Source organism: Musca autumnalis, unplaced genomic scaffold, assembly GCF_047663935.1.
Source record: "Musca autumnalis isolate F117 unplaced genomic scaffold, ASM4766393v1 scaffold_5, whole genome shotgun sequence".
Taxonomy (NCBI): Eukaryota; Metazoa; Arthropoda; class Insecta; order Diptera; family Muscidae; genus Musca; species Musca autumnalis.
Genome location: NW_027412088.1, coordinates 193,192,133 through 193,206,291, shown reverse-complemented (window position 1 = coordinate 193,206,291; position 14,159 = coordinate 193,192,133). Strand labels below are relative to the sequence as shown.

The 14,159-nt window shown below is 38.6% G+C and overlaps 1 protein-coding gene across 1 annotated transcript; it reads left to right on the top strand.

Annotated features, from left to right (window-relative positions):
- Nucleotides 1-6,405: 6,405 nt before the first annotated feature.
- Nucleotides 6,406-12,411, top strand: Mpcp1 (Mitochondrial phosphate carrier protein 1). The gene is made up of 5 exons (XM_073990536.1): nucleotides 6,406-6,644; nucleotides 10,848-11,021; nucleotides 11,082-11,658; nucleotides 11,720-11,910; nucleotides 11,972-12,411. The coding sequence occupies exons 2-5, from the start codon at nucleotides 10,880-10,882 to the stop codon at nucleotides 12,130-12,132; spliced, it is 1,071 nt and encodes a 356-aa protein (XP_073846637.1). The 5' UTR covers nucleotides 6,406-6,644; nucleotides 10,848-10,879; the 3' UTR covers nucleotides 12,133-12,411.
- Nucleotides 12,412-14,159: the final 1,748 nt, after the last annotated feature.

Below are 14,159 nucleotides of genomic sequence, written 5' to 3'. Positions count from 1 at the left end.
GAAAGGGTTCTTTGTAAGACCCTTTTCATGGGAAAGGGTTCTTTGTAAGACCTTTTCATGGGAAAGGGTTCTTTGTAAGACCCTTTTCATGGGAAAGGGTTCTTTGTAAGACCCTTTTCATGGGAAAGGGTTCTTTGTAAGACCCTTTTCATGGGAAAGGGTTCTTTGTAAGACCCTTTTCATGGGAAAGGGTTCTTTGTAAGACCCTTTTCATGGGAAAGGTGCTTCATAGAACCCGATCCAAGGGAAAGGGTGCTTCGTAAGACCCTTTTCAAGGGAAAGGGTGCTTCGTAAGACCCTTTCCAAGGGAAAGGGTGCTTCGTAAGACCCTTTCCAAGGGAAAGGGTGCTTCGTAAGACCCTTTTCAAGGGAAAGGGTGCTTCGTAAGACCCTTTTCAAGGGAAAGGGTGCTTCGTAAGACCCTTTTCAAGGGAAAGGGTGCTTCGTAAGACCCTTTCCAAGGGAAAGGGTGCTTCGTAAGACCCTTTTCAAGGGAAAGGGTGCTTCGTAAGACCATTTTCAAGTGAAAGTGTGCTTCGTAAGACCCTCTTCAAGGGAAAGTGTGCTTCGTAAGACCCTCTTCAAGGGAAAGGGTGCTTCGTAAGACCCTTTTCCAGGGAAAGGGTGCTTCGTAAGACCCTTTTCAAGGGAAAGGGTGCTTCGTAAGACCCTTTTCAAGGGAAAGGGTGCTTCGTAAGACCATTTTCAACGAAGAGGGTGCTTCGTAAGACCCTCTTCAAGGGAAAGGGTGCTTCGTAAGACCCTTTTCTAGGGAAAGGGTGCTTCGTAAGACCCTTTCCAAGGGAAAGGGTGCTTCGTAAGACCCTTTCCAAGGGAAAGGGTGCTTCGTAAGACCCTTTCCAAGGGAAAGGGTGCTTCGTAAGACCCTTTCCAAGGGAAAGGGTGCTTCGTAAGACCCTTTTCAAGGGAAAGGGTGCTTCGTAAGACCCTTTTCAAGGGAAAGGGTGCTTCGTAAGACCCTTTTCAAGGGAAATGGTGCTTCGTAAGACCCTTTTCAAGGGAAAGGGTGCTTCGTAAGACCCTTTTCAAGGGAAAGGGTGCTTCGTAAGACCCTTTTCAAGGGAAAGGGTGCTTCGTAAGACCCTTTTCAAGGGAAAGGGTGCTTCGTAAGACCCTTTTCAAGGGAAAGGGTGCTTCGTAAGACCCTTTTCAAGGGAAAGGGTGCTTCGTAAGAGCCTTTGCAAGGGAAAGGGTGCTTCGTAAGACCCTTTCCAAGGAAGAGGGTGCTTCGTAAGACCCCTTCGAAGGGAAAGGGTGCTTCGTAAGACCCTCTTCAAGGGAAAGGGTGCTTCGTAAGACCCTCTTCAAGGGAAAGGGTGCTTCTTAAGCCCCTTTCCAAGGAAGAGGGTGCATCGTAAGACCCTTTCCAATGAAGAGGGTGCTTCGTAAGACCCTTTCCAAGCGAAAGGGTGCTTCGTAAGACCCTTTCCAAGCGAAAGGGTGCTTCGTAAGACCCTTTCCAAGGTAAAGGGTGCCTTGTAAGACCCTTTCCAAGGTAAAGAGTGCTTCGTAAGACCCTTTCCAAGGGAAAGGATGCTTCGTAAAACCCTTTCCAAGGGAAAGGACGCTTCGTAAAACCCTTTTCAAGGGAAAGGGTGCTTCGTAAGACCCTTTTCAAGGGAAAGGGTGCTTCGTAAGACCCTTTTCAAGGGAAAGGGTGCTTCGTAAGACCCTTTTCAAGGGAAAGGGTGCTTCGTAAGACCATTTTCAAGGGAAAGGGTGCTTCGTAAGACCCTCTTCAAGGGAAAGGGTGCTTCGTAAGACCCTTTTCAAGGGAAAGGGTGCTTCGTAAGACCCTTTCCAAGGGAAAGGGTGCTTCGTAAGACCCTTTTCAAGGGAAAGGGTGCTTCTTAAGCCCCTTTCCAAGGAAGAGGGTGCATCGTAAGACCCTTTCCAAGGAAGAAGGTGCTTCGTAAGACCCTTTCCAAGCGAAAGGGTGCTTCGTAAGACCCTTTCCAAGCGAAAGGGTGCTTCGTAAGACCCTTTCCAAGCGAAAGGGTGCTTCGTAAGACCCTTTCAAAGGGAAAGGGAGCTTCGTAAGACCCTTTCAAAGGGAAAGGGTGCTTCGTAAGACCCTTTCAAAGGGAAAGGGTGCTTCGTAAGACCCTTTTCAAGGGAAAGGGTGCTTCGTAAGACCCTTTTCAAGGGAAAGGGTGCTTCGTAAGACCCTTTTCAAGGGAAAGGGTGCTTCGTAAGACCATTTTCAAGGGAAAGGGTGCTTCGTAAGACCCTCTTCAAGGGAAAGGGTGCTTCGTAAGACCCTTTTCAAGGGAAAGGGTGCTTCGTAAGACCCTTTCCAAGGGAAAGGGTGCTTCGTAAGACCCTTTTCAAGGGAAAGGGTGCTTCTTAAGCCCCTTTCCAAGGAAGAGGGTGCATCGTAAGACCCTTTCCAAGGAAGAAGGTGCTTCGTAAGACCCTTTCCAAGCGAAAGGGTGCTTCGTAAGACCCTTTCCAAGCGAAAGGGTGCTTCGTAAGACCCTTTCCAAGCGAAAGGGTGCTTCGTAAGACCCTTTCAAAGGGAAAGGGTGCTTCGTAAGACCCTTTCAAAGGGAAAGGGAGCTTCGTAAGACCCTTTCAAAGGGAAAGGGTGCTTCGTAAGACCCTTTCAAAGGGAAAGGGTGCTTCGTAAGACCCTTTCAAAGGGAAAGGGTGCTTCGTAGGACCTTTCCAAAGGAAAGAGTGCTTCGTAGGACCCTTTCCAAAGGAAAGAGTGCTTCGTAGGACCCTTTCCAAGGAAAAAAAACTTCGTAAGCTCCTTTGCAAGAGAAATGGTGCTTCATAAGACCCTTTCCAAGGGAAAGTGTGCTTCGTAAGACCCTTTCCAAGGGAAAGGATGTTTCGTGAAACCCTTTCCAAGGGAAAGGATGCTTCGTAAGACCCTTTTCAAGGGAAAGGGTGCTTCGTAAGACCCTTTTCAAGGGAAAGGGTGCTTCGAAAGACCCTTTTCAAGGGAAAGGGTGCTTCGAAAGACCCTTTCCAAGGGAAAGGGTGCTTCGTAAGACCCTTTCCAAGGGAAAGGGTGCTTCGTAAGACCCTTTTCAAGGAAAAGGGTGCTTCGTAAGACCCTTTTCAAGGGAAAGGGTGCTTCGTAAGACCCTTTTCAAGGGAAAGGGTGCTTCGTAAGACCCTTTACAAGGGAAAGGGCGCTTCGTAAGACCCTTTACAAGAGAAAGGGCGCTTCGTAAGACCCTTTCCAAGGGAAAGGGTGCTTCGTAAGACCCTTTCCAAGGGAAAGGGTGCTTCGTAAGACCCTTTCCAAGGGAAAGGGTGCTTCGTAAGACCCTTTCCAAGGTAAAGGGTGCCTTGTAAGACCCTTTCCAAGGTAAAGAGTGCTTCGTAAGACCCTTTCCAAGGTAAAGGGTGCTTCGTAAGACCCTTTCCAAGGGAAAGGATGCTTCGTAAGACCCTTTCCAAGGGAAAGGATGCTTCATAAAACCCTTTCCAAGGGAAAGGATGCTTCATAAAACCCTTTCCAAGGGATAGGGTACTTCGTAAAACCCTTTCCAAGGGAAAGGGTGCATCGTAAGACCCTTTCCAAGGAAGAGGGTGCTTCGTAAGACCCTTTCCAAGCGAAAGGGTGCTTCGTAAGACTTTGTTCAAGGGAAAGGGTGCTCTTAAGCCCCTTTCCAAGGAAGAGGGTGCATCGTAAGACCCTTTCCAAGGAAGAGGGTGCTTCGTAAGACCCTTTCCAAGCGAAAGGGTGCTTCGTAAGACCCTTTCCAAGCGAAAGGGTGCTTCGTAAAACCCTTTCAAAGGGAAAGGGTGCTTCGTAAGACCCTTTCAAAGGGAGAGGGTGCTTCGTAAGACCCTTTTAAAGGGAAAGGGTGCTTCGTAAGACCCTTTCAAAGGGAAAGGGTGCTTCGTAAGACCCTTTCCAAGGGAAAGGGTGCTTCGTATAACCATTTCCAAGGGAAAGGATGTTTCGTAAAACCCTTTCCAAAAGAAAGGATGCTTCGTAAAACCCTTTCCAAGGGAAAGGATGCTTCGTAAAACCCTTTCCAAGGGAAAGGGTGCTTCGTAAGCCCCTTTCCTCGGGAAATGGTGCTTCTTAAGCCCCTTTCCAAGAAAGAGGGTGCATCGTAAGACCCTTTCCAAGGAAGAGGGTGCTTCGTAAGACCCTTTCCAAGCGAAAGGGTGCTTCGTAAGACCCTTTCCAAGCGAAAGGGTGCTTCGTAAAACCCTTTCAAAGGGAAAGGGTGCTTCGTAAGACCCTTTCAAAGGGAGAGGGTGCTTCGTAAGACCCTTTTAAAGGGAAAGGGTGCTTCGTAAGACCCTTTCAAAGGGAAAGGGTGCTTCGTAAGACCCTTTCCAAGGGAAAGGGTGCTTCGTAAGACCCTTTCCAAGGGAAAGGGTGCTTCGTAAGACCCTTTCCAAGGGAAAGGGTGCTTCGTAAGACCCTTTCCAAGGGAAAGGGTGCTTCGTAAGACCCTTTCCAAGGGAAAGGGTGCTTCGTAAGACCCTTTCCAAGGGAAAGGGTGCTTCGTAAGACCCTTTCCAAGGGAAAGGGTGCTTCGTAAGACCCTTTCCAAGGGAAAGGGTGCTTCGTAAGACCCTTTCCAAGGGAAAGGGTGCTTCGTAAGACCCTTTCCAAGGGAAAGGGTGCTTCGTAAGACCCTTTCCAAGGGAAAGCCCCTTTCTTAAGCCCCTTTCCAAGGGAAAGGGTGCTTCTTAAGCCCCTTTCCAAGGAAGAGGGTGCATCGTAAGACCCTTTCCAAGGAAGAGGGTGCTTCGTAAGACCCTTTCCAAGGGAAAGGGTGCTTCGTATAACCCTTTCCAAGGGAAAGGATGTTTCGTAAAACCCTTTCCAAAAGAAAGGATGCTTCGTAAAACCCTTTCCAAGGGAAAGGATGCTTCGTAAAACCCTTTCTTCGTAAGCCCCTTTCCACGGGAAATGGTGCTTCTTAAGCCCCTTTCCAAGGAAGAGGGTGCATCGTGAGACCCTTTCCAAGGAAGAGGGTGCTTCGTAAGACCCTTTCCAAGCGAAAGGGTGCTTCGTAAGACCCTTTCCAAGCGAAAGGGTGCTTCGTAAAACCCTTTCAAAGGGAAAGGGTGCTTCGTAAGACCCTTTCAAAGGGAGAGGGTGCTTCGTAAGACCCTTTCAAAGGGAAAGGGTGCTTCGTAAGACCCTTTCAAAGGGAAAGGGTGCTTCGTAAGACCCTTTCCAAGGGAAAGGGTGCTTCGTAAGACCCTTTCCAAGGGAAAGGGTGCTTCGTAAGACCCTTTCCAAACGAAAGGGTGCTTCGTAAGACCCTTTCCAAGCGAAAGGGTGCTTCGTAAAACCCTTTCAAAGGGAAAGGGTGCTTCGTAAGACCCTTTCAAAGGGAGAGGGTGCTTCGTAAGACCCTTTCAAAGGGAAAGGGTTCTTCGTAAGACCCTTTCAAAGGGAAAGGGTGCTTCGTAAGACCCTTTCCAAGGGAAAGGGTGTTTCGTAAGACCCTTTCCAAGGGAAAGGGTGCTTCGTAAGACCCTTTCCAAGGGAAAGGGTGCTTCGTAAGACCCTTTCCAAGGGAAAGGGTGCTTCGTAAGACCCTTTCTGAAAGAAAGTGTGCTTCAATGGACCCTTTCTGAAAGAAACGTTGCTTCTATGGACCCTTTCTGAAAGAAAGGCTGCTTCTATAGGCCCTTTCTGAAAGAAAGGCTGCTTCTATAGGCCCTTTCTGAAAGAAAGGCTGCTTCTGTAGGCCCTTTCTGAAAGAAAAGCAGCGGAAAATACCCTTTCTAAAAGAAAGGCTGGTTCTATAGACCCTTTATGAATGAAAGGCTGCTTCCATAGATCCTTTCTGAAAGAAACTGTGCTTCTTTAGACTCTTTCTGAAAGAAACGGTGCTTCTATAGACCCTTTCTAAAAGAAAGGGTGCTCCAATAGACCCTTTCCAAAAGAAAGAGTGCTTCTAAATTGTTATAAAGAGAATCCAATACACCAATAATATTGTTTTCTCTTTGCCAATTCTTTAAAGCAAAGACAAAAATCTCTTAATATTGCATAAATACTAATCGGCCTTGTATTTGGGAACATCTTTCAGATTGGTAATGAAATTTATTTTTAAATCTTTTCTGTTGTGATTGTTTTTTTGTAAGCAACAAAGAATGGGAGAACAGTGCACTCACGCATTTTTCATTTGTGGTGGTCTTAAACCATCTGGGACCACAACAGGATAAACTTATATGTGTTTAAATAGCCATGTTGTCAAAGCAAGATCGATCTAAAATTAAAATAAAAAAGTTACATTTGGAAGCTTTGGTTTGGAAGAATAGGTGGAAAATGCATAACATTTGAAAATACAAATTCTAACCTTTTCTTATCTAATCTTATAAACCATTTTTCCTGTCGTATCCGTTTCCGTTGCAAATGGGTTAAAATAGAGCAATAGAAATGCACTCTGAGTACCATTTTGCAATTACTCAGAGTGCGGAATATTTACATTTTTGCATTTACATCCTGAATGCAAACTAAAAATCTCATTAGATTTTCTAAATAAATTTGAAAACTATTTCAGTTGTTGGGTGTTTAACGAACGCGTAGCATACGCCAATTTCAAAACCGTAACATTAAAAAAACGAAATTTATACTTTTTTAGGATAAATTTCGTTTGGAAATAATCGAATTTTGTTTATTTTATAAAGTGAGTTAATAAAATAAAACATAAACAAATAATTTAACTACTTGAAAAAAAAAATAAAATTTTAAAATACCACAAAACATTTATTCGAAAAAGTGCAAACTATAAGAAGAAATGGTTATGTAATATGTATTGAAAAATGAATAAATTTCGAAAGGTTTATAGTATAGATGTGACATTTTTAAAGAAAATATATATAAATATGTGCATATTTATATGTAAAATTGAACAAGTGGAAAGTAGAACTTTGTGAAAAATTTAAATTTTGAACAAAAATAAATAAATAGAAATGTTAAAAAAAAAAATATTTTAAAATACCACAAAACAATAATAATAACAATAAGAAAAAAATCATTAATTAATTGCCACACAAAAGTAATATTGTAATTCTCTCAGCTGAAAAAATTTTTTGAAATTATGTCCTCCACTTTTTATTGAACAGATTATGTCAATGATTATGCATAATTTATGGTCAAACTCGTGTTAATGACCTTCTATTGCACGCGAATTTACAATTTGCAAAAGAAAAAAAAAACTAAACAAAAAAGTTACATCATTTTTGGCATATTACAACAGATGATCATGCCTAACCTCAAATGGCAAAAAAAAAAAAAAAACACTGTCTGATTAGGCAAATTGTAAACAACAAGGTTTTTTCCGAAATAGAAAAATCATGTTCAATGACGCAATGAACCCTTGAACTTGCAAGCTTGAAATTTTGCCCATCAATCGAACATTGAAAACGGAAATTGAAAGAGCAGTTTTTCGTGCCAAAAGTTTCCGAAATAGAAATAACATTGAAATACAAAGCAAGTAAAAGAAACTTAACATTGAATTTGGAAAAGGCCAAAGGTAGCGGAAGGTTTTCAATTCTTTGTACAATATCATTAGGTCGAAAATCCCTAAAATTATAGTTAAACATTTTAATGGCTTTAAATTAGCAATTACCAATTGAGAATTTATTTTTTTTTTTTTTGTTCATATAGAAAAGTTTCAATAGCAAAGTTCATAGGCAATAAATATTTCTATAGAAAAGTACTTGGCGATGAATATTTCTATAGAACAGTTCAACGGCGATGATTGTTTCGATAGAAAAGTTCAACGGCGATGAAAATTTCTATAGAAAAATTTATCGATAATGAATTTACTTTAGAAGGGTTTTCCTATAGAAAAGTTCATCGATGATGATTTTTTCTATAGAAAAGTTCATCCATGATGAATTTTTGTATAGAAAAGTTCATCCATCATGAATTTTTCTATAGAAAAGTTCATCCATCATGAATTTTTCTATAGAAAAGTCCATCCATTATGAATTTTTCTATAGAAAAGTCCATCCATGATGAATTTTTCTATAGAAAAGTCCATCCATGATAAATTTTTCTATAGAAACGTTCATCCATGATAAATTTTTCTATAGAAACGTTCATCCATCATGAATTTTTCTATAGAAAAGTTCATCCATGAAGAATTTTTCTATAGAAAAGTTCATCCATGATGAATTTTTCTATAGAAAAGTTCATCCATGATGAATTTTCCTATAGAAAAGTTCATCCATGATGAATTTTTCTATAGAAAAGTTCATCCATGATGAATTTTTCTATAGAAAAGTTCATCCATGATGAATTTTTCTATAGAAAAGTTCATCCAAGATGAATTCTTCTATAGAAAAGTTCATCCAAGATGAATTCTTCTATAGAAACGTTCATCCATGATGAATTTTTCTATAGAAACGTTCATCCATGGTGAATTTTTCTATAGAAAAGTTCATCCAAGATGAATTTTTCTATAGAAACGTTCATCCATGATGAATTTTTCTATAGAAAAGTTCATCCATGATGAATTTTTCTATAGAAAAGTTCATCCATGATGAATTTTTCTATAGAAAAGTTCATCCATGATGAATTTTTCTATAGAAAAGTTCATCCATGATGAATTTTTCTATAGAAAAGTGATGAATTTTTCTATAGAAAAGTGATGAATTTTTCTATAGAAAAGTTCATCCATGATGATTTTTTCTATAGAAAAGTTCATCCATGATGATTTTTTCTATAGAAAAGTTCATCCATGATGATTTTTTCTATAGAAAAGTTCATCCATGATGATTTTTTCTTTAGAAAAGTTCATCCATGATGATTTTTTCTATAGAAAAGTTCATCCATGATGATTTGTTCTATAGAAAAGTTCATCCATGATGATTTGTTCTATAGAAAAGTTCATCCATGATGATTTTTTCTATAGAAAAGTTCATCCATGATGAATTTTTCTATACAAAGGTTCATCGATGAACTTTACAATGGAAAAATTAATCATCGACTTTTCTCTTTTCTATTGATAAATACGTCGATGATGAATTTTCCTATTGAAAAATTCATCAATGATGAATTTTCCTATTAAAAAATTCATCGATGGTGAATTTTCCTATTGAAAAATTCATCGATAATGAATTTTCCTATTGAAAAATTCATCGATGGTGAATTTTCCTATTGAAAAATTCATCGATGATGAATTTTCCTATTGAAAAATTCATCGATGATGACTTTTCCTATTGAAAAATTAATGGGGGGGAATTTTCCTTTAGAAAAATTCATCGATGATGACTTTTCCTATTGAAAAATTCATCGATGGTGAATTTTCCTTTTGAAAAATTCATCGATGGTGAATTTTCCTATTAAAAAATTCACCGATGACGAATTTTCCTATTGAAAAAATCATCGATGGTGAATTTTCCTATTGAAAAATTCATCGATGGTGAATTTTCCTATTGAAAAATTCATCGATGGTGAATTTTCCTTTTGAAAAATTCATCGATGGTGAATTTTCCTATTGAAAAATTCATCGATGATGAATTTTCCTATTGAAAAATTCGTCGATGATTCCTATTGAAAAATTCATCGATGATGAATTTTCCTATTGAAAAATTCATCGATGGTGTATTTTCCTATTGAAAAATTCATCGATGGTGTATTTTCCTATTGAAAAATTCATCGATGATGATTTTTCCTATTGAAAAATTCATCGATGGTGAATTTTCCTATTGAAAAATTCATCGATGCCGTCATCATTTTTCTATAGGAAAGTTTATTAATGATGAGTTTTCCTCTACAAAAGTTCATTGATGATTAGTTTTCTCATAGAAAAGTTCATCAATGATGACTTTCACATAAAAAAGTTCATCCATGGTGACTTTTCCAGCAGAAGAGTTCATTCATGATGACTTTTCATATACGTGATGGCTTTTCTCATAGAAAAGTTCATCCGTGATGACTTTTCTCATAGGAATGTTCATCCGTGATGACTTTTCTCATAGAAAAGTTCATTTGTGATGACTATTCTCATAGAAAAGTTCATCCGTGATGACTTTTCTCATTGAAAAGTTCATCCGTGATGACTTTTCTCATAGAAAGGTTCATCCGTGATGACTTTTCTCAAAGAAAAGTTTATCCGTGATGACTCTTCTCATAGAAAAGTTCATCCATGATGACTTTTCTCATAGAAAAGTTCATCCGTGATGACTTTTCTCATAGAAAAGTTCATCCGTGATGACTTTTCTCAAAGAAAAGTTCATCCGTCATGACTTTGCTCATAGAAAAGTTCATCCGTGATGACTTTTCTCATAGAAAAATTTATCCGTGATGAATTTTCTCATAGAAAAGTTCATTTGTGATGACTATTCTCATAGAAAAGTTCATCCGTGATGACTTTTCTCATTGAAAAGTTCATCCGTGATGACTTTTCTCATAGGAATGTTCATCCGTGATGACTTTTCTCATAGAAAAGTTCATTTGTGATGACTATTCTCATAGAAAAGTTCATCCGTGATGACTTTTCTCATTGAAAAGTTCATCCGTGATGACTTTTCTCATAGAAAAGTTCATCCGTGATAACTTTTCTCATAGAAAAGTTCATCAGTGATGACTTTTCTCATAGAAAAGTTCATCCGTTATGACTTTTCTCATAGAAAAGTTCATCCGTGATGACTTTTCTTATAGAAAAGTTCATCCATAATGACTTTTTTATAGAAAAGTTCATCCATAATGACTTTCTTATAGAGAAGATTATTCATGACGACTTTTCTTCTAAATATGTACATCCATGATACTTTTTTTATAGATAAGTTCATCGGTGATAACTTTTCCGTTTTGATCGCGGACGACTCACCTTATATGACTTCTCATCTAATAAAATACTTTTCTTCATCTCTTTCAGTTGTTCCCTTTTAACAAAAACCCAACATCATCATGTTGTTCACCTCAATGATTGAGGCTGCTCAAAATTCGCCTTTCAAAAAGCCTTTCACCACAGCCAGCTGTGAACCAGCCATGGAAAAAGGTCAATTGACCGAAAATCATCATATCCAGGCTGCTGCAGCTGCTGAAGGAGGTGAGTCCTTACACACACCTTTATTTTAATACAACTAATATGTAATCTTTCTTCCTTTAGATTCTTGTGAATTTGGTTCCAATTTATATTTTGCCCTTTGCGGTTTGGGTGGTATTATTTCCTGTGGTACAACACATACAATGGTCGTACCATTGGATTTGGTCAAGTGTCGTCTGCAAGTCGATCCTGCCAAATATAAGAGTGTGTTCAATGGTTTCCGTGTAACATTGGCCGAGGATGGTTTCAAGGGTTTGTCCAAGGGTTGGGCACCCACTTTCTTTGGCTATTCTGCCCAGGGTTTGTGCAAATTCGGTCTCTATGAAGTATTCAAAGTTTTCTATTCCAATGCCATTGGTGAGGAGAACTCCTATTTGTACAGAACTTCATTGTATTTGGCTGCTTCTGCTTCGGCTGAATTCTTTGCTGATATTGCTTTGGCTCCCATGGAAGCTGCCAAGGTAAAGATTCAAACTACACCCGGTTTTGCCAACACTTTGCGGGAGGCTTTGCCCAAGATGTCGGCCCAAGAGGGTATGGGCGCTTTCTACAAGGGTTTGGTGCCATTGTGGATGCGTCAAATTCCATATACCATGATGAAGTTTGCCTGCTTTGAAAGAACTTTGGAATTGTTGTATGCGTAAGTATCAAAGGGAGATATTAAAACGGGGCTTGTCTTACCATTTTGTTATGTTTTTCAGTTATGTTGTACCCAAACCACGTCAAGAATGCACCAAGGGTGAACAATTGGTTGTCACATTTGCTGCCGGTTATATTGCTGGTGTATTTTGTGCTATTGTTTCACATCCTGCTGATACTGTTGTTTCCAAATTGAATCAAGCCGCCAAGGGTGCCTCAGCCTTTGATGTTGCCAAGGCCTTGGGCTGGAGCGGTAAGTACTGAAATAAGTTTATTTTAGAAACACAACATCTAAATTGTTTTGTCTTTACCAGGTTTGTGGGGTGGCTTAGTACCCAGAATTGTAATGATTGGTACCCTAACGGCTGCCCAATGGTTTATCTATGATGCTGTCAAAGTATACTTGCGTATGCCCAGACCACCACCACCAGAAATGCCCGAATCATTGAAAAAGAAGTTGGGCCTTACACAGTAAAAAAAAAAACAAAACAAAAACAACAAGATATACCTAAATTTTAGCTAATACTAATTGTAAATTTAATAAATTCATTTGAATGAAAAAATAATACGTTGTACGTTTGGATGCATGTTTGTGTTTGCATTAACTGAAATCGCATCCCAAAATCTGCACAAAAACAAAATGACATAATGCCATAAAATCAGTGATAATGTATTTAAAAATTGTTAAACGATTGATAGATGAAAGAAACGACGATATACCGTAAAATAAAGAGAGAAAAAAGTAGTAATAAAATGTGTTTGTATTTTGGGGTATATATGGTCCAAAATCTAGACCGTGGGGAGCTTCAAGGAGGAAATCCCAGGTGAAAACAAAATGTAATAAAAAATGCAGCCAATAGCACCATAAAGAAACACATTGATGTTCATGGACAACTTTTAACAGCTGATACCTATGTTTTATATTTTGAGGCACAATAGACATACAGCACGTGGGACTCCTGGGGATATACCGATTAAACATCGGATTTGTCTTAAAATATCCAATATTTATTTAATTATCCCCCATCTATAGAACAGCTGAGAGTGGTTTCATTTATAAACCAATCTCTCTGCTAAAACTGAGAGATTTTCTTTTTTCTGAGAAACAAACGGGAAAAGATTTATTTTTTCTTCACTTCATTTTAATTTTACATATCTTGTCACATTGCTTAAAAAATATGCAGTAAATTTATGCATTTTTTTAATAACGGTCAATGACGAAAGCATACCGTTTTTCATGTACCAATGCAACACACCAACAAAATAATACTCTACAATACAACACTGAACGATTTTCTTTGCATGGCAACACTCTGTTCTCTCAGTATTAGGGATCCGTAAACATGGTCAAAAATCAATGTTGCGATCCCTAAACCAAATCATAACAAAGATGTCAATATTATAAGATAGGAAAAGTCAATTGTGAAAAATTAACCTCTGTTGCTACGACATCATAGCAACATTCTGTTAAACAAAAACTGTTATTCATTGGAATATTGACAAGAAAAACATTAAAACTCAAATTTTACGGCGTTGACTTTTGTTTTTTTATTAAATAAAAAATAAAAAATAGTGAAGAAATAAATTTCAGCCACAAAACACGACGATAATGTTTTCTGCCGCGAGAAATAAGAATCAAAAACGATTGGCATTGCTGTTATCAATTCCAGTGAGTTGTGTAGCCATCTGTAACCAAAATGTGTAACTATTAGCATATGTTTTTGGAAAATGCATTTGTTCGAGTCTTTATTGCTATACGTCTTTGATCATTTTTTTGGATTGGAGCTTTGTTAAAAAGAAAAAAAAAAAAAAAAAAAAAAAAAAACAAAATTCCAATAAACAACCTCACAGGCAACTGTGTTGGTGTTCTTTTCAACTCACAGAATTCGAAGAATTCTTAGTTGATACGTGCTGACATGTTGCAAAATATTTTGATTTTGGTGTTTCTTTGGAAAAGCCGAAAAGTGAGTGTGATTCTCATTCATATGAGAATACTAGACACTTAAAGAGTTCGGTTTTTCGCTAAAAAGGCATCATTTCAAAAACTGAGAAGCCAATTGATAATTCCCTTCGCCGGGATGAAATCATGATATTGGTAGCGATCAGTAAAATTTTGCAACACTGTCAGTTCGTTTTGAAAAACATTACTCTCTGTAATAGAGGGTAATAAATGAAGTTGAGCCAATGGGGGAATACTCCACTCAAACAATCGAAAATGAGATTGAACTTCAACAATAAACAAAACAAACAAAAAACAGCCGAGGCACGGGCGGATTGGAGCTTTGTTAAAAAGAAAAAAAAAAAAAACAAAATTCCAATAAACAACCTCACAGGCAACTGTGTTGGTGTTCTTTTCAACTCACAGAATTCGAAGAATTCTTAGTTGATACGTGCTGACATGTTGCAAAATATTTTGATTTTGGTGTTTCTTTGGAAAAGCCGAAAAGTGAGTGTGATTCTCATTCATATGAGAATACTAGACACTTAAAGAGTTCGGTTTTT

Excerpts from the sequence above, each read along its gene's own strand:
- Mpcp1 (XM_073990536.1), top strand. The coding sequence starts at position 10,880 with ATGTTGTTCACCTCAATGATTGAGGCTGCTCAAAATTCGCCTTTCAAA. Across the intron at positions 11,659-11,719 it reads ACTTTGGAATTGTTGTATGC|TTATGTTGTACCCAAACCAC; the intron begins GTAAGTATCAAA and ends TATGTTTTTCAG. Across the intron at positions 11,911-11,971 it reads CAAGGCCTTGGGCTGGAGCG|GTTTGTGGGGTGGCTTAGTA; the intron begins GTAAGTACTGAA and ends TGTCTTTACCAG.